This window comes from Emydura macquarii, unplaced genomic scaffold (assembly GCF_026122565.2).
Source record: "Emydura macquarii macquarii isolate MOO-44397 ecotype Brisbane River unplaced genomic scaffold, CSIRO-AGI_Emac_v2 contig_369, whole genome shotgun sequence".
In the NCBI taxonomy this organism is placed as follows: Eukaryota; Metazoa; Chordata; order Testudines; family Chelidae; genus Emydura; species Emydura macquarii.
This window is the reverse complement of record NW_027130506.1, coordinates 5,442,947-5,470,633: the sequence shown is the minus strand read 5'-3', so window position 1 is coordinate 5,470,633 and position 27,687 is coordinate 5,442,947. Positions and strand designations below refer to the sequence as shown.

Below are 27,687 nucleotides of genomic sequence, written 5' to 3'. Positions count from 1 at the left end.
CCACCTACTCAGAAAATCCTAGACTAGGGAGATTAGGGGGTGTGGAGCTATCTGCAGCTTGTCATTCCCCCTTTATCCTCCATAATCCCCTCAAGTAAAAAGGATCAGAATGGTGCAAAGATGCCAGAGGACTCTTCTTGGAGATGTTGGACAGGAGGGAAGGAGAGTCACCGGGCTTCCCTCTTTCTCCCTCTCCCATCACTAGGAGTCTTTGAAGTCAACAGGAATTGTAGGTGTTAAGTGTCTCTCGGGATTTGGTCCTTCAAGCCTGTTTTTCAGAGGTGCTGAACATTCACAACTCCAGTTAAAATCAGTGGGAGCTTCAGGTATACAGCATCACTGACAATCAGGCCCTAAAATTGCTGTTACTAACCTCTTTTCCCCTGCACTCCCTCCTACCATCTGTCTGCAAACAGTGTTACTGGAGCATGGTTTGGAATTAACACAGCTGCATATATAGTTACAAAATGCTAGCAGGTCTAAAACCTGATTCTACCAGGCATTCTTCAGAGTGCGCTAGTCTTTTGGGTTGTTTTTCAGTTTGCACAATCCATCAATCAAAGACATTCAAAGTGGTTTTTTGGTTGTTTGTCCGGTCTGGAATAACACCATTGGCTTTGAAGGAATTTCACCAGTGTATATCTGGAGTAACTAACTGTGAGCAGACCCTCTGATGTATCTTTATTACTGACCTGTTACACATATCTTTATCCTGGACAAGAAAATTCGCTTTGTTTACACATCTGGGCTTTGGTTTTGTTTGGGTCTTTTTGTGTGTGCTTTTCATTCTTGGCATAGCAGTTTGCTATGGAATGCTATGGAATACCCAGGAGGTATTCATAACATAGTATTCATATAGGATTTCATCCTTTGCTTATTGCTGCTGTGAAAAGGTGGTACTCTGTAGCTGTGCTAATTTACTTTCTAAATGTAATTGACCCTTGATAAATATAGTGAAAGGAATGGACTCTAATTCATCTTGATTGCCTAATTTTATTATTTAATTTCCTATATACTGAAGCACAAAGAATCTAACTTTTTTTTTATTTGAAAAGTCAGCCAATTTCTTGTGTGGGTTTTTTTTTTTTATGGTATTGCACCACTTGGTGCTTATCAGCTGCATATTTTGAACATATTTTTTTTAATAATTGCATTGTTTTGCTTACACATAATCTTGAGGAAACTGTACTGTATAAGTGTTCTAGAACATTCCAAACTGGGGACATAATTTGTGTATACATAAAGTAATCCAAAGAAGCTGATCTAGGTGCTCACATTACTGTGTGGATAAATGGAGTCTGGCAAGTTGATCATTATAATGATGGTCACAAGGTTAAACAGTTCAGTACTAGCAGATTAGTACTAAAGCTCTTGTGAGGCAATGGCATGTTCTAGTTTGTACATCCACTGTTTAAGAAATCTTGGAAATATTTTTACATTTTCCCAATATCTTGCTGATTAACTTATGCTTCAGAACATGTAATAAACTAGACCCTCCTGTTTTTAGGTGAGAGTCACCATGAAACTTTTACATTATATGTACTAAATATTACCTCACAAGACTATTCTTGCATATTTTCCCCCACCCAATGATGGGTCATGATAGAAGGCAGACTGCCCTCCATGAAAAATGTGGATCTGTGTAGGGTTTGTTTTCTTTCCTCTTTCTTTATACCAGTCATGTGAGGTTTCAGATATTAATAGAAAGTAAACTCAGAAAGCCATCTGTTGACGTTTAGCGTTGGCCTGGAAAATAAGTGGAAGAGGAGACCAGTCACTCAGGGCACTTTGCAGCTCCTAGCTAAGAATCACATGCTGGTAACAGAGCTGAGTAAAATGGGCAAGTGGTTGCAATAATACCCCTGAATGAGCTCATGGCTTATTGCAAGGTGCCAATAATTTTATGGCTACATTCCTGTCTTTCTTATAGCTGGGCAAACAATTCCACTCAAAACTTATCGAGTCTTGTTAGTAACCATCTTAGCTATTTGACACGAAGAATTGCAACTTCTCTGCACTCATCCTATTGCCAGCAATGGGATAGCATAACTACTGATAACGGATTAATAGGCTAGTCCTGTGATACTATGTGTTGATTGATTGTAGCATAAAGATTTTCTTAACTTTTTGTTCTAATTTAGAAAGGAATCTAAACAAGTGGAATGATATGTAGAAAGTGTGTATTTTATAAAATATTTTAAAATGGCTTAAAGGGTTACTGCCAATTAACATTTTGGCCCACAGTTTTACAGAACCTAAAGCCAATAGGAAGCTTTTCTGTTTTTATTTTTTTTTAATTCCAGCAGAAAAATATTTTTAAAGGAGAGACATTGCCTTTCAGTAATTGCAACCCAAACAATGCTGAACTAGTACATAGGAACCAGAAAGTCGCACTGAGTAGATGCGCATCTTAATCAAAAGGAAAACTGAGACAGTGTTCATTGGCCAATTAGAAAGATAACCAAACAGCATAAATAGAGAAAAGTGAATAAAATTGTTTACATTTTTTCAGTTCTAATAATAACTTAATAAAGATGAGGGAACTTTGGTTTGTCTTCTTTTTAAATCTTAATCTTTGTTAATCTTAATGAAAACTCCAATATAAAATACACATAACAAAAGAGTGAATTGAATTCTTACTTATAATGCCTAATCCTATAATTTATATATAAGATTCCCTCAAAAACATGAGTCTGCTTGTTGTTCCCCTATCACATTATTTGTTTATGTAATAGTGAAAGACATTGACATATAACATTCATTGTTCTTTCAGTATGACTAGTCATTGTCAGTCTGAACAGTAGTTTGTGGCTTCCTTACACCTTTGAACCATAAAGTGAAGTTTTGGTTTAAAGAAAGCAGTTTAAATAACAACCTGTTTTCCTCCACTGTGTGTTTAATTATTTGGCTCTTTTCTCCCCTTGCATCTGTCTTCTTTGTGATTCTGCCTGCCTTCTTATATTCCAGCAATAAACAAGTATCTGAACTGTTTTGCTTTGTCATGTGACTAGAAGTCAAGATTAGAAAAATATCTCTGTACTCTAGCTGACAACTTCTATTTTTATCCACAGCTGTTGGAGCTGATTGCAAAGTCTCAGCTAACATCACTGAGTGGAATTGCCCAGAAAAACTTCATGAACATTTTGGAAAAAGTGGTGCAAAAAGGTAAAAGAAATGTAACAATTGTGGCTTGTATCCAGTGTATCCAATCATAACCACATCCCTGTTGATCACTATGCAAGACTTTTTTGCAGGGACGGTGAGAGGCATGAAGACATAACACTGGGCTAGTTCATCTCCATCTGACCCCTTCTGGAAGGGGACTCTCAGTGCAGTAAGGGTTTGAATGGAGACCTTAGTGCAGTGGTTCACAACCTTTCCAGACTACTGTACCCCTTTCAGGAGTCTGATTTGTCTTGTACACCCCAAGTTTCACCTCACTTTAAAAACTACTTGCTTACAAAATCAGACATAAAAATACAAAAGTGTCACAGCACACTATTACTAAAAAATTGCTTACTTTCTCATTTTTACCATATAATTATAAAATAAATCAATTAGAATATAAATATTGTTCTTACATTTCAGTGTAGAGTATATAGAGCAGTATAAACAAGTCATTGTCCGTATGAAATTTTAGTTTCTACTGACTATGCTAGTGCTTTTTATGTATCCTGTTGTAAAACTAAGCAAATATCTAGATGAGTTGATGTACCACCAGAAGACCTCTGCTAACCCCTAGGGTACGTGTACCCCTGGTTGAGAACAGAGGTGGCTGAGTCCCTGTTTCCACATTCACTGGTTGGAAGCGAGGCAAGGGCTCTGTGTGGAGGGTCTCCTCTAAGGGGGATAAGCTGGCCAGTATTCTTAGAGTGGAAGTTAGAAGCACTGTAAAAAGGCCTAGCCTCAGCCTAGTCTCTCATACAGTGAGTGAAACTATTAGGGAACATCTCTGACAAATATTTCCTATCCGATAACCTGTCATGTCTAGACAGAGCGGTCCTCCCCTTCCCTCTGTGGTTCCAGATTTGATACTTCTTGGCCTAAGATCGTAGAGAGTAATTCTTGCAAAGCCCTCAGGAGAAAGTAGATACTCAGAATGTATTTAAACTTTATAATCCTTTTCTAAAATATTTTTTTCTTCTTCTTTCTGCCTCCAAAGTCCTGGAAGATCAGCAGAACATCAGGCTAATAAGGGAATTGCTGCAGACTCTCTACACGTCACTGTGCACCCTCGTGCAAAGGGTTGGCAAGTCTGTTCTGGTTGGAAACATCAACATGTGGGTGCACAGAATGGAGACCATTCTTCACTGGCAACAGGAACTGAACAGCATCCAAATCACAAGAGTAAGCAAGAATCCTGGCCCTCACTTAGAGGCTCTTTCATGCAACCTTATCATGCAGCTGCAGCTCCTGCCTGTGTAATTGGATCATAATGAGCATTGCTAGACTTCACACCAAGTCTGCTGGTGGAGAGAATTTGGATTGTTAAGATTTGAATTCAATTGGATTAGACATGGGGAGGCTTTTTTTAATTATTACTTTTATTTTGACTTTCAAGTGGAAAATTAAACCAAGATGCAAAATGTTTTTCAGAGTTACATGCCTAACATTGCATGTATCCCTAAAAACAGTTTCATTTAGAAAAGCTGACAGCATGATGAAGCCTGGCATCTTCAAGTGCTCCACAAGGGCCAAGTCTTACCTGACTTGTGTATGCAAATCATCCATTAACTACAGGATCAGGCCTGTTGTTAGTAGTAACCAAAACCAGTTAGGCCTCTAAATGATCATCAAATGCTGTGTGAATGGAGTTTGATCTCACTTCAGTTCCCCTTGGATAGATGGCAGTCTCAACAGAAGGTCAGAGTCAGGGCTGAGATATATTGGTAAGGCATAATGATGAGACTCAAATAGCACTTGTACTGGTATTGTCTTGTCTGTGACTCAGTACTGGACTTTAATTTCCAGTGCTGCCACTGTGTCTGTCCCCTTTCCTTAGAGTCCCACTCTTATGTTGAAATTCATTGCAAAATTCCCATTGACCTTAGTGATACTGGGACATGGGCCTAAATTAATTGAAAAGCAAACTTTTTCCCACTGGGGTGCTAAAGAGGCATCTTGCTTGGCTGCTGATAATAGGCAAGAAAGGCGCTTGTGCTTCCCTCAGTAATTTCAAAATGGGTGCAGGGTAAACACTATCGAGGGAACCCTGAAGGAGTCCGAAGCAGTGTAGCTGTAATGCAAGGTCCTTGGGGTGAGGAGTTAAGGGAAAGGCGGCTTCTATGAGCTCTGGGAAAGCCTAGGTAAAATCCACAGCCTCAGTCCCGCAGTGATCTCTGTGATGCCATACACCCACTGACTTTTATGGGGTTCTGTGAGGGTGCAGGGTTCTACTTGCACAGAGTTCACTGCAGAAACCTGACTCAATAGTTACAACTATTTTTTCCTCAGCCAGTATACCACCAGGTTAGAAAATCTTGGAGACCAGTTCAAAAATCTATCAGTCCCATCCCAGCTTCTATCATAGCACTGCTTGTGAACAGAAGTGTGTGTGTTACATACATTTACTTACTTATTGGCTTAAACATGGCTGGCTGGCTTTTTTTTAAATCTGTTTAATGTCTCAAGCTGTAGAGCTTGCAAACAATGTAATCTTCACCCCATTGAAGATGGTTTCTTGTCAATCTTGAACAAAAGCAGCTGAAGGAGGGGGGAAAGAGCAGTATTACAGGCGGTTGGCCACTTGCAGTAAGTGGACCAAGTGCTTTTGGTGTTTCTAAAGGGGAAAAAATGTCTTGAAAGAGCCAAGGAGGCTAAAGCTTGAAAAAATAGTTTGAAAAATACATACTGATCACGTATAGTATTTACTAGCTTGTCAAGAAAATGAAAATTAACATAGGACTCCTCTGATCTAGCATGTGTTCTTCAAAAAAAGGAATGTTAGAAATGTAACAGATAAGTCTTTTGCCCTGATTCAGCAAAACTCTGAAGCATGTGCTTTAGTCACATTGACTTTAATAATAAGGCATAAGCACATGCTTAAAGTTTAGCACATACTCAAGTGTTTTACTGAGTTTGAGGTATTTGAGTCTAGTCCTGCCCACTTTACTCATGTAAAACCTCCATTTTGCCCTGTAAAATGTGCTTCTTTGTTAGTGAATAGAATTTGAGGCCATTAGTAAGGTATATACAAGGCATCTGTGTACTCCACAGCAAACTTGACCTAAATTCTGCAGCATGGGATAGAGACTCTGTGGCACCCTAGTGGAGCAGACTGGAGACTGTTGCACCAAGTCTAGATAAATAAAGCCTCTATTTTTTAAAATTTTAAGTGAAAGACACAAATGAATGATTCAATCTCTACATTTATTTAATTTATTTTATTTAATTCCATATGAAATTTAGTTACGCAATGCACTTAAATTTTTAATTTTTAGTGTGCTGCAGAGTTTTGTAGTGAGAACGCCTGACTGCATTGTAGAAGTTGTCAGAAGGAAGTTGAGTAGGAAATACTCCACAAAACCTAACCTATGTGGGAGACTGTTTGATATTCTGGGATAAGAATATTAGCTACTAAAATGACCAGCAGCAAAATAGTTAACAGTTGTGACACTTAAATGATCACCTTGAGAGTTCAGAATCAACACCCCACTGAGATGAGTGGGACTGTTCACTCCTTCTGGAGCTGTTTAGGCTATTGGCAGATGCAGTTGTGTCTGTTTATGGTGTTCTTGGTGACCAGAAGGGTTAGAAGGTTAATTAATAAAATATTAGTACAATTTTGCCACAATGGATGGGCTGTGCAGCATATGCTGCTGCTGTGGAGTTGCAGAGCGTGCAGGGCCCTGTTATAGACCAATAATGGTATGGCTTATTGCAGGGTTGAAAGGTGAACATTTCTATGTATAAATAAATACTTACATTATGCCTTTAAATTGCCGGACACCATCCAAACAATGGAGACAGGGTAAGATCATAAAAATAGTCCCACACAATCTCCTCAGGTGATCAGCAGTTTGTTTGGGTTTTTTTTTTTTTAACAGTTAACAGCTCTGCCAGTTGCAAGTAGGGTGATGTGATGGCAACTTAAAATAGAGGCATCTCGGTGCAGGACAACTAAAGACTTGGCACATTTATTTAAGACTCTGAACGTTGTTTCACTATTGGAGCCCAAGCCTGCAAACCTTTGCTCACATGAGTAAGGAGTGGCACTAGTGTAGCCATTGGAGCCCATGTCCTGATTCTTAGGTCTTCATGGCACTGGGGATTTTCCCTGAATTCAACAGTCTGTGTTCCGTTACCAGTGTAGCAGCACAGGTGCAAACCTCTAGTGTGACAGACAGAGCCACTGCATACACTGATGGAGCCCAGCAGTAAGGGCCACTGGCACCCATAGTGACTTTTATTGTCTAGACCACGGGTTTGCATGAGTGTAGCTAAACTGGTTACTAGGCAATAATGACTGTAATTGAGGCAAATCCACCATGCAGACAACGTCCTAGAAGTGTCCCCCGTAGGAAACAAATATTTAAAAAATAAAATACTCTTAATGATTTCCTGGGTAACGGGTAGCATTGCCAGCAATGTCCTAGGAAACAAATATAGGGAAATCTTGATTGGTACCATTACTGACTGTCTCTGCTTGGTTAATATAGGAGCATGTGACCATATACAGTAAAACACAGTTGTCTTATTAGAACATGAAATTTCCCAGTCGCTTAAACTGAATAGACTGGAGGTTTAACCTGATAGTTAATAGTATTGTCCCTCCAGTTACCTGAAATGACCTACAGAAATGGAATGCCCTGCGCCACTATAGTGGAGTTTTGGCACTATATACCTCGTCTCCAGTAGTGAGGGGAGTAAATAGTGCAGTTAACATCTGATAACACAATACAGTTGTTGCTCTGCCACAGTAAACAGTGGATACAGGAACTCTTCTTGCTGGAAATAATGGCTCAATAGCACCACAACCCATCATAGGAGCCCCTAGGGAAACCGATCTGTCCCCTGGATGGGAAATTATCCAGTGTCACTGCATCTTGTGTATATAAAATGTTTAGCAAGTAGTACATTGCTCCAGTTTAGAATTGCCAACTTTTCTCCTTATACTAACTGAGCTCTTACACTCTTTTTCCAGCCTGCCTTTAAAGGAATGACCTTTACAGATCTGCCATTGTGTTTACAATTAAACATCATGCAGCGGCTAACTGATGGGAGAGACCTTGTCAGCCTTGGGCAAGTGGCCCCTGAACTGCAAGTGCTCAGTGAGGATCGGCTGCTGTGGAAAAAGCTCTGCCAATACCATTTCACAGACCGACAGGTAATAGGATGAAGGTTAAACCTCTATTAGTCACCTGTTGTAACCAATCAGTGATTGAGCATACATACACAGATCTTCCTCATTTGACTGCTACTTTGTTCTGAGGGATATACTGTGAGTTTCTAAGGCTATGTCTACACTGATGGCGGCAAATTCACCGCCATCAGATTGACTTATCTGGATCGACTGAGCAGTCAGTGAAGACCCACTCAATCGATCCAGAAATCGACGTATTAAGACCACCTCCTCAAGTGGCGTAGGACTCCGTCGACGGAACGTGGTTCCCATTGGCGCAGTGCATTGAAGATGGAGCGCAGAACAGAAGCACAGAAGTCGACGGGAGTTACGCAAGTTTTTTGTGTAGTTTGCCTAACTCTGGTCGACTGCTGCCGAATCTCCGAGGTAAGTGTAGATAAGCCCTAATATTGGCTGACATGATAATGGTTATAAAGGTTACTCTGTGGGAAGTTCTGATAGTGCTGTAAAGGCCACAGTACTGGGGCCTGAAATAGGAGGCTGCAGCACCAATAATATAGAATCATAGGATTGGAAGGGACCTTGACAGGTCACCTAGTCCAATCACCTACACTTATGGTAGGACCAAGCATTATCTTGACCATCCCAGACAGGTGTTTGTCTAACCTGCTCTTAAAAATCTTCCACGATGGAGATTCCACAATCTCTCTAGGCAATGTATTCCAGTGTTTAACTAGCCGGACAGTTAGGAAGTTTTTCCTAATGTCCAATATAAACTGCCCTTGCGGCAATTTAAGCCTATTGCTTCTTGTCCTGTCCTCAGATGTAACAATTTTTCTCCCTCCTCTTTATAACAACCTTTTATGCACTTGAAAACTGTTATCATGTGCCCCCCTCAGTCTTCGCTTCACCAGACTAAACAAACCCAATTTTTTTCATTTCTTCCCTCAGAGGTCATGTTTTTTAGACCTTTAATCATTTTTGTTGATCTTCTCTGGACTTTTTCCAATTTGTCCACATCTTTCCTGAAATATGGCAGCCAGAACTGGACATTATATTCCAGTTGAGGCCTAATCAGCGCGGAGTAGAGCAGAAGAATTACTTCTCGTGTCGTGCTTACAACACCCCTGCTAATACAACCCAGAATGATGTTTACTTTTTTTTGCAACGGTGTTACACTATTATATTTAGCTTGTGATCCACTATGACCCCCAGATCTCTTTCTGCAGTACTCTTCCCTAGGGAGTATTTTCCCATTTTGTGTGTGTGCAACTGATTGTTCCTTCCTAAGTGGAGTACTTTGCATTTGTCCGTGTTGAATTTCATCCTATTTACTTCAGACCATTTCTCCAGTTTGTCCAGATCATTTTGAATTTTAATTCTATCCTCCAAAGCACTTGCAATCCCTCCCAGCTTGGTATCATCCACAAACTTTATAAGGATACTCTCTGTATCATTACCTAAATTATTGATGAAGATATTGAACAGAACCGGACCCAGAACTGATCCCTGTGGGACCCCACTAGATATGCCCTTCCAACTTGTCTGTGAACCACTGATAACTACTCTCTCTGGGAATGGTTTTCCACCAATTATGCACCCACCTTATAGTAGCTAGGTTGTCTTTCCCTAGTTTGTTGATGAGAAGGTCATGCGCACACACATCTTCTTAGATGTAAGCTGTTAACACGCATAGCCTAGAATGATAACACTACTACTTTTACCATATGTGCAGGGAGTTTTGTGTCTATGTAGTTCCCAGCAATAACTGCCCAAATCACAGAATCCATCATCACAACTGGCACCATTGCTGACAGTCTCCACAGAATGGCCAAGGAGTAACTGGACCATGAAGAATGAACTATCCTCTCTTGTCCTATAGTGGGAATATCCCACCAGTCTGAGTTGTTTTACCATTTATATTGTATCTGTTTTGTGGATAAAGGTCTTCAGTGTCTTGGGCTGCCAGTGTGGCACCATTCATAAGCACTAAATATATACACACACTAACTGGGGACCAGATCTTCAGCTGGTGTGAATTAGCATTGCTCCAGTAACTTCCACAAACCTACACAGATTTATGTCTGCTTAAGATCTGGCCCTGGATTCTGGGAAGACTTTTTTCCCCCTATATTGACTATATTTCACATGGTGTAGCAAATAGATCCAAATCTGATCTCTACAACTAATGAAGATGTCCTAAAAATGAATCTCTGACAAGCTAATATGACAGCTCCCGGTTTAAAAATATCTGTGCAGAAGAGAAACACAGTTTAATTCCTGAAACCACTACATGGGATAAAATTTGTTATCCCGATTATTGTTCTTAGAGTTTCTGAATCATGATGATGCGTGATAGCATGAATCCCTTTGAGCCGTTGTCTAGCAATGTGCAACAGGAAGGAATCTGTGTAAAAGATAAGATTGGTCTCTAGTACTGACATAGTGTGATGTGTTTAGAATACGAGACTGTTAATGTGGAGAAGTTCAGAACAAACTCTCTTGCCACTACAGATGAGATAATGTAGAGAAAGAATTACGTGCTGGCTACTGTGTGCAGGGGGGAAGGTCTTGAGAAGTGATATTGCAAACAAAATTAAGCGCTCGTGTACACTTAATCCACTCTCATTCTGATTTTCAGATTCGTAAACGGGTAATCTTATCTGAGAAGGGGTTGCTGGATTGGAAGAAGATGTACTTTAAACTTGTAAGGTGTTACCCAAGAAAAGAGCAGTATGGAGACACACTGCAGCTCTGCAGACATTGCCACATCCTCTCCTGGAAGGTATGGGTACTTTGCTGGTGGAATTGATTTAGGGCCTGATTTCTCAGAAGTCCTGAGTGCCCATAACTCTAATTCAAGATAATGGGAGTTTCAGGTGCTGATTTCCTTTGAAAGTCAAGTCTGTGACCCTTAAATAAAACGTGCTTTCTCTCAATTTTAGGAAATTCTTTTCCCCACAGGATCTAGGAGGGTTTCTCTCTCTCTGATGAGAGAAGAGGGCCCCTGGAGTGCCACAGCAAGTTTGAGGCATTTACTGAAATCTGGGGCCAAATTCTGCTGTACACTACAGTGGTTGTACATCTGAAATACCGCAGTTGACCTCACGGAGTCACTCTGGACTGATATTAGTGGAAATGACAGCAAAATCAGGTCTCTGTCCCTTGGGATGAGTGGGAGAGTGAATTTGAATCACTGTCACTCTCATCCCCCTTGAGTTGATAATTGTCCCTAAAATCTAAAGCCCAGCCTTGGCCTGTTTGTTGCTGAAGGGAAATATAACACTTGTTATAGAATCATATAAGTGTAGGACTGGAAGGGTCTGGACAGATCATCTAGTCCATCCCCCTGCGCTGAGGCAGGACTAAGTAAACCTAGACCATCCTTGACAGGTGTTTGTCTATCCTGTTCTTAAACACCTCCAATGATGGGGATTCCACAGCCTCCCTTGGTAACCAATTCCAGAGCTTAACTGTCCTTATAGTTAGAAACTTTTTCCACATAGCTAACCTAAATCTCCCTTGCTGTATATTAAGCTGATTACTTCTTGTTCTACCTTCATTAGGCAGGGAGAACCACTGATCACAGTCCTTAACATATTTGAAGACTGTGATCAGGTCCCCTTGAGTCATCTTTTCTCAAGACTAAACATACCCAGGTTTTTTTAACCTTTCTTCATAGGTCAGATTTTTTTTTAAACCTTTAATTATTTGCATCCAACGAAGTGGGTTGCTGCCCATGAAAGTGTAAGCCCAACTAAATTTGTTAGTCTTTTAGGTACCGGAGAACTCTTGCTGTTTTATCATTTTTGTTGCTTGTCTGTACTCTCTCCAATTTGCCCACTTCTTTCCTAAAGTGTGACACCCAGAACTCGACACAGTTCTCCAGCTGAGGCTTCACCAGCGCTGAGTGGAACAACTATCTCCCATATCTTAGATATGGCACTCCTGTTAGTACATCCCAGAATATTAGCTGTTTTTGTATCTACCTCACATTGATGACTCGTATTCAGTCTGTCATACACTATAACCCCCAGATCCTTTTCAGCAGTGCTACTGCCTAGCCAGTTATTCCCCATTTTGTATTTGTGCATTTGATTTTTTTTCTTCCTGAGTGTAGTACTCTGCACTTGTCTTTATTAAATTTCATCTTGTTGATTTTAGACCAATTCTCATATTTATCAAGATGGTTTTCAATTCTAATTCTGTCCTTCAAGCCTCCCAGCTTGGTGTCATGCACAAATTTTATGAGCATACTCTTCACTCCATTATCCAAGTTATTACTGAAAATATTGAATAGTATCTGACCCAGGACAGACCCCTGCGGGACCCCACTAGATACAGCTCCCAGTTTGATAGTGAAGCATTGATAACTATTCTTTGAGTACAGTTTTTCATCCAGTTTTGCACCCATCTTATGGATTAGAGTGCTTAGATGAAAGTACTGTCAGTTTGCAAACTGGATCTGCAGCATGTGGCACACAGAGCAGCGTAAACCAATTAAAGCTGGAACACTAGTTCTGTGGCCTCTCTAACCTGACTGTTTTTTTTCAGGGTACTGATCATCCTTGCACAGCCAACAACCCAGAGAGTTGCTCCACCTCTCTTTCACCTCAAGACTTTATCAACTTGTTCAGATTCTGAACTGTGGGTCTTCACAGCATATTATATTCTTACAGGACACTTTACAGCACTCAGCTTGGACACTGAACTTGTAAATAGTGTAAATGTTGATGTTTGTTTGAAGCTCCTGAGTCAAGCGAACAAGAGGATCTTATAGACGAAAGATGAAATTGCTCACTGACATTTGATGTTTAAGAAATATGGACTTCTAACAAGACTGGTGTGTATAGGCAACATTATTATAAAGTCACTTTTTTATGATCCGAGTACAAGATACATGACAGACATTTCTTTCTGTCTGGAAGTTAAAACTGAATTTGCCCCATGGCCATTTGAAAACTTTCTATCTATTTGCAGTTTCTAATAAACTAAAAGAAAGCAGTTTGAGGCTAGGACTGTTTAACTGCTCCTCCATCTGTTTTAATTTACAATAGGTATTTATAAATATGGCATTTTAAAAATGATATTTATGGAAAAAAATTCCCTGCAACAAATGTTAATAATACTTGTATGAAAAAGGAATTGGACACATTCAGAAATATGCTAAACATATAGGATATGATTCTACTTAAAAATGAAAATAACACACCACACCATTTTCTACCTCGAATAGAGTACCTTTGAAACAATAATCCATTATTCAATGTGAACTATTGTGCTTTGTACAATGATTTAAAGGGAAATGATGTTTATGACAGTAAGCAAACTTTTTCTTATGTTAATGCTTACTTTTTTAATTAATTTTCTTACTGTACTCAGTGCTTGAATGTCCAGATGATGCGCGCCTTAGAAATACCTAAGATTTTACTCCATCCTTTTTTAATTTTGTTGTCTTTATAAAAGATTAAGCAAAAAAAACAAACCAAGGGTGTGGATTTGTATTTAAGGAAGGTGCATGAGAGATGAATGATAAGGGGCCAGATCTAATCTCTCATCAGCATAAATTCAAAATTCCACTGTGGAATTACTCTGGATTTTCACCTGTCTGAGATCAGTATCTGGTTCATTGGGTCTAACTCTCCTCCCCGTCCCCCCTTGTTTAACTCCACTGAAGTAAAGTCAAAACAGGTGTAACTGAGAGGAGACTCAGCCCCATAGGACCAGGTCCCTGGTAGGTCTAATTAGGTAAAGCTCCACTGAGGCCAGTGAAGCTGAGCCAGTTTACATTCACTGAGGATCTGGCTCATAGTATTTATCTTACATGCTTTTAGTTTGTAACTGCTGTAAGAAACAGGAAAAGTATTGAGGAAAGCCAGCCATAGAGTCCTAGTGTAGTAAGGGTAAAGTCAGTCCTAAGGGCAAATAGGATTTCTAATCACTTATCACCAGACACCCCAGATCATTTCTATCTATGATAGAAATGGAAAAGACTTTATCTAATCCATCTCCCTGCCAATGCTGGATTCATTCTCACTGTATCTCTATTAGTGCTTATTTAGGACCAAATCTTGGTCCCACTGAAATGAATGGTCAAACTTCTGTTGACTTCCGTGTGACCTAGATCTGGCTCTCAATCTCCTTTTTTACGCATAATTCATGAATTTGACAAACTTGATCTGGCTTATTCTAGTCCATGTATAAAAGTTTGGAAAGTCTACATAAGAAAAACCCTTGCAGTTGTTCTATAGCAGAGTTCACAGACAGCGCTCTCCCTATACTATACACAGTGTGTGTAAGCAAGGTGCCTAAGAAAGACAAATATTAGTACGTTATATGATATGTACAAAAGAGTTGTGAGAAGGAGGAATACTCAGGACAAATCAGGAAGAACTACTTGAGTTTAATTATTGAATATTCTGTTCCTTTTTTTACAGTTTTTATAATTGATCTCTAACACTTTTCCGCAGCTGTTTATATATATATTTTTGCAATTGTATTTCCATTTTTGAAAACTAAATCACTTTGCACACTCTTGGAGTAGTTGTGAAAGAAAATCAGTGTTTGGACTGAGTAATGGGGACAAGGATTGTAACCCAGGTGAGGGGAGATCCAGGAGAATGTTTTGATAACAACTGCCATTTGCTGAGTTCCAAAGGCAGAAAGTTTTGTTCTTACAGAAATCTCTTTCAGAGCCAGGGTAAGAGTCACTCCTAGGAGAAATCATTTTGCATTATGCAGAGAAGGGGATAAAAAAGTTCTAAGAGAGAGATCTTGCTCTCCCTCCATCCTCTCTCAACTTAAACTCTGGTGAAAAGAGTAAATTTGGTCTTGGTGAGGCGGGGGATATATTTGCGTGAGTGGAAAGTGATTGAGAGCTAGTTAACCTGAAGAAATGAAACTCTAATTGTAGGTGTTAGTGTCATTGAGTATAGGAGGCCAGCCTCTATTCTCATTCACACCCATGCAACCTTGTTGATGTCAATGAGATTGCGTGGGTATAAATGAGACTGGAATTTGGCTTGGTGAAACAGAAGTGTTAAGGGAAGTAATTTGGAAATGACTGAGGTGGTGCCATTGTGTCTGAAGATCCATATTATTCCTTTCTCAAGCAGTTAAAAGTACCCTTATAACCTTTATGCCCACTGCTTGGAGGTCTGATTTCCCCCCCCCCTTTCTCCTCCAGCTACCCCATCTACTCCCAGTGAACAAACCTAAATAGAAATTGTGATTTAGACGGTCATAGTTGACATATCAGCAGTTGGCGTTTCAACCTGTAAAACACATATTTTAGGTTGTATTTATTGGCACAAATTCATCCTTGGTATAACTGACATCAAGTGAATTTTAACCGCAGGACCGACTCTGGCCCAGTGTGTTCACCATTCCATATATAATAGACAAATATAGTCTGAGCAGAAGGTCCTGAGTCAGGAACTTAAGAATTCTAGTCCTGGTTCTGTAACTATTTCCTTCTGTGGTTTTGAGCAAAATTCTCTCTCTCTCTCTCTCTCTCTCTCTCTCTCCCTCCATTTCCAGTCTGTAAAATGGGGATAATACTGCTTATCACAGTGTCCAACTGTAAGGATCAATTAGCTAATATCTGGTAAAGTTGAAGTTAGAGTGCAGGTTCTGATCTGAGAACACTACATGGGCCTTAAGTGATACATCTGTCTACATGTTGACATTTTTAGATCGTGGTGTTTCGAGAAAAACTATTCTTATGTGGCTACCTGATAAAAAGTTTCTGAGGCAGAGACCTACAGCATGAAACCAAGCATAATGCGTGCTATTCAGGAGTATAACTTATTAAATGAGTCTGCTAAAGAAAGAAATAGAACTTGCCTTACAGTGTTATCTTCCTGCTGCAGTGGTTTCGTATTCCCAAAATGGTTTATTACTGTCAAATATTGAAGTGAGTCAAATGATTCCTTTTTAACAACCACTGTTTGTACCCAGATATCTTAGCCTGACCCTTTAGAAAGGCATCAGTTGTATTCAAGTAGCTTATTGGAAGTGCTTGTATATCTTGTGACTTAGATTAGCAGGAGAAGGAAAACAATAGTGGTAACACTGGGTTTCAGGCAGGGTGGTGTAAGACTACTCTGGCATAAAAGGGACCTTTTTATTTTCAGAGAAATTCTGGCAAAGTTACTGTAAGTTGAAAACAGGCTTTTATCTGTGTTTGGACATTTACATCAGTGATAATGTTCTTTCCAAACAGCATTTCACCGTTGTAAATTAGTGATTACATTGCCATTAGAAATTCATTAGTTTCAACACTATGAAACAAGGTCCGTGCTCTGCCTTTATCATCATAAATAAATGCAGAGTAATTACATTGAAGCCAATGAAGTTGCTCCGCATTTACCAGTGCAACAGAGCTGAATATGGCTCAACACGGATATTTAAAAAACACTTCATACAGTGGAGGAGGCGTGGGAAGGAAGAGTGGAGAATTTTGCATTTCAGTTTCCCAGAGGAGGTGAGTATTTGAGTTTATTTTAATGTGACAATCACTTCAAGAGGCTGAATTTCAATTGTACATAAGCTGAGCAGTTTATACTAATGATGGTTTGATATTTTAACGTTTGATTATAGAACGAGTGCACCTCATCTTATTTTTTTTAATTGTGTTTTTTAGCTACTTCTGTTTTGTAAAATCATTAGGAAACCTTGTAATGCTCTGCAGACATGCTTCATATGTAAACATTTATTTGCACCATACCACTTTCTGTAAATGGGAAGATTTTTAGCCCCCTGTTTTGAACTTCTGTAGTGATTAATGTTTGTGTTCCCATTTCTGTTTGGCTTTAAGTACTCTTGCAAAACCAAATCTTTCTAGAACATACACAGGTAGTAAACTAGCTTTTTCTGCCCGGCCAATTCTTTGGCCCTTAGTAGCTACAACTGAAATAGACCAGGAACATTTAAAATATTATTGAGTATCTAATAAATCTTGGATGATGTCTCATGTTTAAACCTTCAGTTCACTACAATAAACCATCATTGTACTTTGTGGGCTCTTAAAAACCTGTTGCACAGCTTCTTTTCACAGATCAGATCAGCATCTTGCCAAAAAAAGCTTTAAATTAAAATGCTAGTCTTGTTTGCTGGCTTGTTGGCAAAAACACACACCCCTTGTGGATCTGATGGGTAATCAGTTTAAAAGTTTTGTTACAGCATTTGGAGTTCTGCTTGTCTTCCAGCACAGTAATGTGTACAGACAAGCTAGCTTTTTATAAATGCTTTCCTTCTGCGTGTAATGGCTCTTGGAAAGTCCCCTTCTTCTGAGCTGACTGGCCTTCTGCTGCCTCTGAGGTTGAGAAGTTCCTCAGTGGAGCCTGATCTACGATGTACTCAGCACCTCTTAGGTGCTCTCCACTCCCATTGACTTCATTGGTAATGGAGGATGCTCTGGATCATTCAGCTTTTTGCAGGGTCTGGCTCCAAGGACCGTAAATCTGTCCTCTTCTTCACAGTCTCCACTATTAATAGCTTGAACACCTGAGTAAGTCTCCTGTTCTAGCACTCCTGAGAGCAAACATTGCCCGTTCATCCATGTGACCCCACCGCTGTAACTGAGGCTAGAGTCTGGCCCTTTTTGGCCATTACTTGCTGCATATAGTGCCAACAGGGCAGTTCCAGAGTTAACATTTTAATTTAAAATTACACATGTACTAATGTTTAGGGGCTAATCTACAATAGTAATGAATACCTGCTTACATGTGAAAAGGAAGCCTGTTTTTTCCTTTTTAAAAAAAGCTGTAACTAGATACGGTATGAAGTGAAAAGCATACCTTGTGTATTAAGACTCCTATTTAATATTATTGTGTGATTAAAATCCTTCCATATAAATTATTTGCACACATTTTTTCTTTGCATGTTCAACTCTGATTTTTTTACAACTGTTTGGTACAGTGATGTATTTTTGTAAAATGTCTTTGACACTGAATTGCAATAAATGTTCAAACAATGTGAACCTTAGTATTTAATTGTTTGTTGCTTTCAAGTGAGTAGGCCTCTCACAAATGTAAATGGGAAGACTCACCTGCAAGTCTATCCAGAGCTTAGATACCATGGCAACAGGTGCCATGAATGGATAAATCCACTATTTTACTGTAAATCAAAAGAAAGGAAAGGTGAATGCAGTTGTCTTCAGTAAGGGCCAACAAAAGGCCTATGAGTAAATGGGACTTATGTGATGCATAGGCTTTGCAAAGGAGCATATTTCACCCTAAATGAGTTATGATCCACATGTATCCAGCTGCTTCCAAGCTGTGTAGTTTCCACATCGGTGCTCCCAGTTGGGGGATTACATAAGCAGTATATCTTCTGGTCCTGGGAACTTTAAGTCTTTTAATCAGGCAAAACTCCAATTGAAAATCAAAAGAACTTTAACCCAAATTGGGACTGCATGATCAGAACAAAGGTGTCCTATCCAGATGATGGGAAATATACACAAGGAATACCTTGGCCTGGCATATTAGCCCTTCAGGAAGACAAATAACTGAATGATAAATAGGATCAGTACCACGATCATTAGGACAGGAAGATTATACAGAAGAGGATGCCTATCTGGGGTTCATAAAGTAACTAAGACATGGGAGCATCAGATATGAGCTGTGTAGGAGGTGGCCGGCCCTTGCCCCTGGTGAAGCTTCCAGAGGGCAGTCTCTGCAAAGTGAACGTGAAGCGGGTCATCAAAGATGGTTGCAAAAGCTTGCAGGAAGGTGTCCCAGTCAGACAGCACAGAACTGTTCTGCTCCAACTGAGTGCTTCACTGGAGAGCAGATTGACTACTAGCCCTACCTTCGTGTGGTCCTGCAGTATGCTCAGGGACAGAACAGGCAGAACAGCCTGTATCGGTTCAGGAAACCCCAGAATTTCTGATGATCCCCATTGAACTGTTTGGCAAGGGCATTGCAGAGGCTGGTTCAGACACATAGGGTCATTGCTTCTCCCTGTGAGCATGCAAGCTGCTTGCATTGGGTCTGTGCCTTGGCAACGAGTTGCACTACCTGAGCCTGCAACCAGGCTAGTTCCTTGCACAGGGCCTGTGTTTTGAGTGCACACTACATAGCATTGGTCTGTAGTGTGAGGTTCTCTGCCTGCAGATGGGCGATTATGGCCTGCAGCTCCCAGGCCCTCAGGGAGCCGCTGGTTGGGTGGCAACCTGCCCATTCCATCATCTGTGGAGGAGCTAGATGCGATTGGGAGGGTGGGAAGGATGAAGATGTCTGAGGAAACTGTCAAGAACAGGATGTGGGTAGTCATAACTAGTGGTTGGAGTCAGAGTCTGGAGTCAGGCCCAGTCAGGTACCAGGAGTTCAGAATCCAGAATAAGCCAGAGGGCAAACTGAGAGTCAGGCATTAGGCGGTAGGCAGGGTCAGGTTAACGGAGATCCAAGTCTGTGACCAGCCAGAGAGCAACTGGCTGTCAGTTAGAATCATAGAATATTAGAGTTGGATGGGACCTCAGGAGGTCATCTAGTCCAACCCCCTGCTCAAAGCAGGACTAACCTCAGCTATATCATCCCAGCCAGGGCTTTGTCAAGCCTCAGCTTAAAAACCTCTAAAGATGGAGATTCCACCACCTCCCTAGGTAACCCATTCCAGTGCTTCACCACCCTCCTAGTGAAAAACATTTTCCTAATGTCCAACCTAGACCTCCCCAACTGCAACTTGAGACCGTTGCTCCTTGTTCTGTCATTTGCCACCACTGAGAACAGCCTAGCCCCATCCTCCCTGGACCCCCCTTTCAGGTAGTTAAAGGCTGCTATCAAATCCCCCTCATTCTTCTCTTTTGCAGACTAAACAAGCCCAGTTTCCTTAGCCTCTCCTCATAAGTTGCTGTCACTCATGCATCACTCATTGCCTGCAGCAATTGGGAATTGTTCTGCTGAATGTCTTGAAGCAGGGGAGCCTTGGTGGCACAGATGTAGTATCTGCTTCGCCTTCTTGCTCTATTTCTAAAGTACTCCATGATAAGCCGCGATGTATTTGTCACACTCAAAATTATAGTGCAGAGTAGAGCTGGCTCCATGTCTCTGAAGCAATGGCGATCGCAGGAAAGTGGAAAAAAATGGCACGAAAATCCTTTTCCTGTTTGTTTGGGGGCGGTGGGGGGAAGAGGAGGGGGGAACAGCACTGCATCCTGGGACGATGACACTCGTCCCAACAGGCTTCGTGGCTAGTTGCACTGTGGGATAGCTACCCACATTGCACTGCTTTCTAATTTGAATTAAAGCTGGCCAGTGTGAACTCAAGAGACCAACGCAAACAGGTGTGTATATACACTGCTGCGATTTCTTTAAATCGGCTGCTGAAAGTCAAATTAAGCTAATTCGAATTAGCGCTGCAGTGTGAACATGGCCGGAGTCTAGGAACTGCCACTCAGGTCCTGCTGGGCCATATTTCCTGCCAAGCCCAGCCTCACAGGGTCCTCCCGCAGGAACTCAGCCTAAATCTCCTGTGGTGATGCATAGGCATCAATGGCCCAGAAGCCCCCTAGTCCCAGCTTCTAGCCCTGCAGGTTTTTACACAATGTCTCATGATCACTGGAACTGGAGTTCCCTGGAGGGACTATTATTGACAAGACACCTGTGGAACAGAGAATGTGGAGGCTTTAGGCTGGAAGCAATTCAGCCATGTGGGCAGAGCTGTCCACTGGGTTTAATAACATTTAATTTGTTCAACTTAACCTGCAGTCAGCTTTGTACTTTATGAATGAAACATGGCGGCAGCTCCTGAGTGGTGAGTTCTCTGAAGTGCAGCAGCTGGTAATGTGAGCTCAGTCAGAAGTCCCTGGAGCTCTAGATTTTACACACAGAAACCTAATCCAGCAAAGTACCTGGCGGAACAAGGAGTTTGAGCTATCCAGAGACCTGGACATGCAGGAGGACGACAGCAGGAAAGTTAAAACCATTATTGGGGAACAAGACAGAGGGACCACCACCACTCTGAAGTTCACCACTACCACAAGAATCATAGCAGTCCTACGAGCCCTAAGGAACTATTGTTTTTCAAAGAGACTTATCATGGTTTCATACCCAGTTCAGTCACAGCCAGTCATGGCATTGAAAGCTCCAACCACTAGCAATGTGGCATTGCTGACTCCATTTTTGCTGCTAGCTGATGGTAGAATGCATCTTTTCCCACCAGTGATGCGGCACATAGGCCACAACAAAAAGTAAGTGTCAACAAGCTGGCGCCAAGCATAGAATAAGCATGGAGAGATAGGGTTCCATATGGTTAAAATCTGTGCCAGAGGTTGTCTAATTACCACACCTTGAGTTTGGGGTGGACCACTGGTGTGAAGGAAGGTTGCTCCTGCAACAGGAATTTGATGACTTTGTGGCAGACTGGTCTCTGTGGTCCTGGTGATTACGCTTTTGTAATGGGTGACTTCTCTGACAAGAGCTGTCTTGTACCCAGTGCTGCTCAGTGTTAACACATTCCATGGGGCCACATGGAACGCTCCTCTAAGGTCTGGTTTGGACTTCTAGGACATTGTGGTCAGTGGGGCTGCACTTTCCCTAAGTGGGGTTTAGGTCATGCCTGTCCTATGCATGCAAAGCATGGCCTTCCTTCTAGAGTTGGTAATAGCAAAGGTTTTAACCCTGGTGCTGTTGTCACGGTCTGTCATGGCTGATTGCCCCTTGGTTTCACTGTGCCCCCTTGGGAATGGGGAGATATAGAAGGGTTTTATTATTGGGGACACCATCCCTCTTCCCAGGAACTCTTCTGCCAGATGCTGTTGGTTTCTGAGGGCATGGATGACAGTTATGAAGATCTAGCTGTCCTCCTGCCTATGTGATCCACTCATACATAGTTATGGCTCCTCCACCTTCACCACTGTTGGGGAACTTGACTCTCAACCGCTGGGTCCATCGTTAGCCATTGCTCGTTACCCTGAGCAGCGGCCCTTATTAGGTACTACTGACAGGAGCCACTTGGACCTGAGGCTTGCATGGGGAGACAACCACACCTTGCAGTAGAGCAGTTTACACCACTATTACCCACTACCCCAATATTTTTTACTACTCATTATTACCACTCCCCCAATTTTTGTGTCATATGCAAACTTTATTAGTGATGATCTTATGTTTATTTCCAGGTCATTAATAAAATTGTTAAATATCATGGGGCCAAGAACCTACTCTGTGGGACTTCACTGGCAATACACCCGCTTGATGACAAGTCCCTGACAATTACATTTTGAGAACTATCAGTTAGCCAGCTTTTAATCCATTTAACGTATGCAAATGTTAATTTTATATCGCTTTAGTTTTTAATCAAAATGTAATGTGGTACCAAGTCAAACACCTTACAAAAGTCTAGGTATATTACATCAACACTATTACCTTTGTCAACCAAACTTGTAATCTAATAAAAAAACCTGTTAATTTGGCAGGTTCTATCTTCCATAAATCCATGTTGATTGGCATTAATTATATAACCATCCTTTAATTCTTTATTAATCAAGTCCTGTATCAGCTGCTCCATTATCTTGTCTGGGATCAATGTCAGACAAATAAAAAAGCTACTTCTGGCCATGGTATTTGGAGTGGAGTGATTCCATCAGTATACCTCTGGTCACCTAGAAATAGGCAATTAAAGTACAAATCCTAGAGAATCAAGGCAAAACCCCTTCTTAGTGCTCCGAAAAGATAGTAGTGCATATTGCTGCCCCTTTCATAGTTTTTAAAGCTAGAGGAGACCATTAGATTCTTTAGCCTGCCCTTATATATCACCCAGTTACCCCTGCACTGAGCCAAAGACTCAGATTAAAATTATCTGAAGCCTCTGGTACCTTTCATAGGGCCCTTATTCCAAATGAATAAGCAGAGCTAGTAGACAACTTGCTGAATATTTTTTCCATGGAAAATTGGGATTTCAGCTAAATGAAAATGTTAATTGAATGTGCACTTCCTTGAAAACTTTAAATTGTTTTTAACCAGAAAACCAAAAACTACCAAAAAGCAAAAGTTCCCACTGAAATTCTTAACTATTTTTTTTCATCCATCTTCTGCAGGGGAAAAAAGTTCCCAAAAGTTCTATAAATAAGTCCTTGGAGTTTAAATACCTTCTGAAAGCTAGAAAGACAGAATGGCATCTATCTTGTTTCTTACAGTGTACTATAGTGTACCATTCTGTACTTTTAAAATAAACAATCTAATATCTTATTATGTTTTACCTGGATCATTTCAGTCATGGTCAGAACTGGCCTTAAACCCATGGCAGAAAAGCAAGGAAGAAGGGAGGAATTCTGAAACTGAACTGAAATGTCTATCCCTCCACATACTTAGATCCCTCCACATACCAACTGCTATTTAGGCCTTCATCATACTTTCTGCTTGACTGCCTTCTATCATTACCATTCTCTGTGGGCTTCAGAGCCCATGCACTAACCTGAGCAGGTATGTCTAGGCTGCTTTTTTAAATTTTTTATTTAGTTCAATACCAAGTCAGTTGACACCATGCTCTGAAACTTGGTGCCTCAGAGTTTGGTCTGTTAGTATAGATATACCCTTTGCTGTCAGAGAAGAAACTAAGATGGCAAATGTATTGACTAATATGAAATTTATACATGGGTGAATACGTGCCTAACTCTCAGCTGGTGAAAAGCTAGTGTAATTCCATCAGCCCAATAGATTGAATTTTCTCTGTTTTGAAAGCACAGTGTGAGTTCCATCCATCTTTACAAATATTTTTAGTTTTTATTATTTCAATCAGATACCATACAGTTAATGAAAGGTGCATTCATGTGGCTTGTTCAGAAAACAAGCAGGCTATTGATAATCTTTACTATCAGATAACGAGGCTGTACTTCTAGAACTCTGAGTTGGAGTTCCCCCACCATCTCCTCCACCTCTCTCCTCCTGGTCCCCCTGCTGCTGCCTTATAAGTAGCTCACTGCTGAGTGGCATCAGCTATACAGAGGGTTTCATCATGTGGCATTGGCCATAAATCCCTCCCTGATCTATCTGTTGCATCATGCTACAGTCCAGTTTGTTGAAATGAGTCTGGCAAAGGTACAGTCCCAGGGCTATCTCTGTATCTGGGTCCAAGATGCCTAACTTTAAAAATACAAGTATTCTTATTGGCTTCAGTGTGACTATTCACTTGTTTAAAGTTAAGCCTGTGTTCAAGCATTTTGCTAAATCAGAGCCCTTAGGACACCATGACTCTGACCCCTTGGCCTTGTCCTGAAAAAGCTCTTCAGGGTTTCTGTGGTGGTGATCCTGCAGGGCACCCTCTTGTAGGTTTGGGGTTGGTACGGAAAAGAACAGGGGCAACAAACATCTACCCTGCTCTCCCACAGCTGAGCGTGGGGGCCATTTTGGGTGGGTGGCCATGTACAATGCCTCTCAGAATTTGACTGTAACCTTCCTTTCCTTCCCAGTTTACTCAGGATGAGGCAACTCTCACCTGGGCACCTGAGGTCATTAATGATAATGGAAACCCTGAGGTCCCAGCTGAGACAGGGACTTAGGTAGGAATCCTCTTGTCACCCATCTGCAGTAGGACTCTTACTCCTATATATATTTATAGTCAGTGGTGCCTCCATCTGGACAGGCACTGTATACACCTGTTGGTGTATCTTGGTTGCCTCCAGGAACAAAATATAAAAAATGGATCTTATGCAGGCAATAAACACTCAAAATAAAACCAACAGAATTTTACTTAAATAATCCTAATAACATACAATAGAAAATGCAACAGGCTAATATAGATTAAGTTATTATATCTATACCCGATCAGTAGGTGGCGCGGCAATACCTCAGCTAATGGCTGCAGCTTTCAACAGCAAGTTGCAAGATAAACCTAACCAACACTTGTGGCAGATCCACCCCAGCCCGGAGTGCACACTCTCCCGTTATCTTATAGCCCTAGGCCCTTTCTTGTGTTGGCGTGCTAGGTCTGGAGGAGTTCAGGCCAGAACTCTAAGTATGGCAAAGGCAGTCCCCTTGAAACCAGGAGTGAAGCAATTTTGTACTGTGACCAGTTTAGGTTGCACAGTACAACTGGCAGTAACAGTTGTTACATGAGAGAGCTACAGGCCAGGGGGAACTCACGCTTTCCTCAAGTGTCTGTAAGCCAAATTCAGACCTGCTGCACAGCTGATAGTCTCCAGCTTCCACTCCCAATGGCTAGGTGTGGAGAAGGGGTCTATAAGCTAGGAAACAGCAGCACTAACAAGTCATCAGGTGTAATGTAATCTTAACCCAGGTCGCATGTCTTCAACTCTGCAGGTGAGTCCTGCTGGGGAGTGGGGCGGGACCTCTAGTGTCTGGTTTTGAAAAACTGAAAAGTTGGCAACCCTGTCACAGCTGCTCCTCAGCCTAGACCCAAAGGGGAGCAGCAGCTCTCTGTTCCAGCTCCCGGCCCACAAAATGGAGGCCACTGACTCCCTGCTGCAGTCTCTGACCCAGGAAGCTCAGTCCAGACCCAGAGGGCACCACCATTGCCTCATGGGCCTTGCAGTCCTTCAAAGCCAGCATACAATACACAGAGGTCTATCTACTCAGCATACCTCTGAAATAGGGTGGCCACTGACACATTCCTGGAATACTGGGCACTCCGGCACATCTGGGAACAGCATGGACTGTTACCGTAAAACAGAATAAAAAGGGTCTTTCTATTTGAAGGTCTTTACCCTGCCGTATCTATCACTGGTCGGAGCGGATTACAAGGAATCACAGACTCTCAGGGTTTTCCAAAACACAAAGGTGACAATTTATTGAGTGACAAACAAGTAAAACCACTAACTTCAAGAATATTAATGGTGGTAAACCCCAGGTCCCAATGACTAATAAAACAACCCTGGGTTCCCCTAAAAGTCTTTTTCAAGCTCACTGTTGGATCTTCGCTCAGACCACCGAGCGTTGGTTTTCGATCTGGTCTACGTCTACTTCTCTTCCTGGTCCGTAGCTCATCTGCTTCAGCCCCAGGTCCGCAGTCGGAGGCTTCTCTTCCTGGTCCGTAGCTGGATTCAACAAGCAAAGGCACCCTCCCCACACTGCCACTTGGTTGGGCAGCAAAGCTCTAGGGGTTAAGTGTCCTTTTATTTCTTTTGGTCCCTTCAGTCCTGGACCAATCAGAGACTAGGGATTTTCCCGCCTCAACCTTGTGCACATGGCACTAATCTTGTGCACTGGCCCCAAACCTTTTGCACACCACCCTCTTAGGTGGTGCACCCGGCACCAAGGTTACTGGTCTTCCCACCTTTTTCAGCTGTTGCTGGGCAAATCTGCCCTGTTGGCACATTGCCAACCAGTCTTTGCCATCTAGGTTCTGATTAGATCAAGATGGAGTCGGGCCCAATCCTGCCCCAGGGGAATTATACAATTATTCACATAATAAAATATACATTACCATTTTCCCCCAACAGGGCTTGCCCCGGCCTGCATAACCCTGCCGCTACATGCGAGGTCACAGTGCAGAAGGGACGCCATTTTCAAGAGAGCGGTTCCCCACCCCACCAGCATGTTCTTGCACGCAGCATGTGTATGAGGCCGTGCTGGTGGGGGCAGAGCAGTGTGGTGCATGGTTCAGAATAGCATCCACTGCCTGATACCGGACAAAACCACATTCAGTTTTGTTCCAATACCAGATGGGGGAGAGACCAGTCAGAAAGAGGATTGTCCATTATAAAACCAGACAAGTAGGATCGCTACTCCAAAAGGATCCAGAGGCTCTTCAAACAGGTGTGCCTACATGACCCATTGTTTTCAGTGGTTACTTCTTAAATTATCTTCTTCCAGTCTTTTCACAGATCTTATTCCAAAACTATAATTATTAATTTATTTTTGGTTCTATCTTGAGGTTTAAATCCAGATAAATAAGACTCCTGCAACAGGACTGGGCTTCATGTGCAATGGATCATCAGAGTTTGTTTTGTTGTTTTGTATAACACACTTGGTCCTTTTTGAAACTTCTGATGTTGAAATAGCAGTTTTATTTGGTTCTTTTTCTAAAATAACTGGCTCATGGAACTAGATGGAAACCTATAATCTTTCTTTCACCACACACTTTTTATAACTATAGCCTCCATTTTTAACCCACTGGTGGGATTCAGAGTTAATGCGTTTTAGATCTGTGTCTAGACAGTTGTGAAAAACAGAAAAGGAATTACATTATAGTATGAGAGGAAAATTTAACCTTTTATCTTCTAGCTATAATGTGATCATTTTCAAAAATTGGCTTACAACAGAGAATTTTTGAAAGTTTGAGGAAACAGAGAACAATAAAAATGCAGCTTTTCCACAGGGTCTAAAGGGAATTATTTCACAGAAAATACTGAGCCAAATTCTGTCCTTAATTACACCCCTTTGAAAATTCCCTTCTCCAGACCCTGTGGAAAAGCTGAATTTTTTATC

At 41.4% G+C, this 27,687-nt stretch overlaps 1 protein-coding gene across 2 annotated transcripts in view; it reads left to right on the top strand.

Annotated features, from left to right (window-relative positions):
* Window positions 1-18,278, top strand: part of FBXO32 (F-box protein 32) — a 36,766-nt gene extending 18,488 nt beyond the window's left edge. For both annotated transcript variants that reach the window (XM_067531114.1, XM_067531123.1), the window contains exons 5-9: window positions 3,072-3,165; window positions 4,163-4,347; window positions 8,144-8,326; window positions 10,944-11,087; window positions 12,857-18,278. In XM_067531114.1, coding sequence (XP_067387215.1) covers window positions 3,072-3,165; window positions 4,163-4,347; window positions 8,144-8,326; window positions 10,944-11,087; window positions 12,857-12,946 — 696 coding nt within the window. In that variant the 3' untranslated portion in view covers window positions 12,947-18,278. The remainder of the gene's footprint in view (window positions 1-3,071; window positions 3,166-4,162; window positions 4,348-8,143; window positions 8,327-10,943; window positions 11,088-12,856) is intronic.
* Window positions 18,279-27,687: the final 9,409 nt, after the last annotated feature.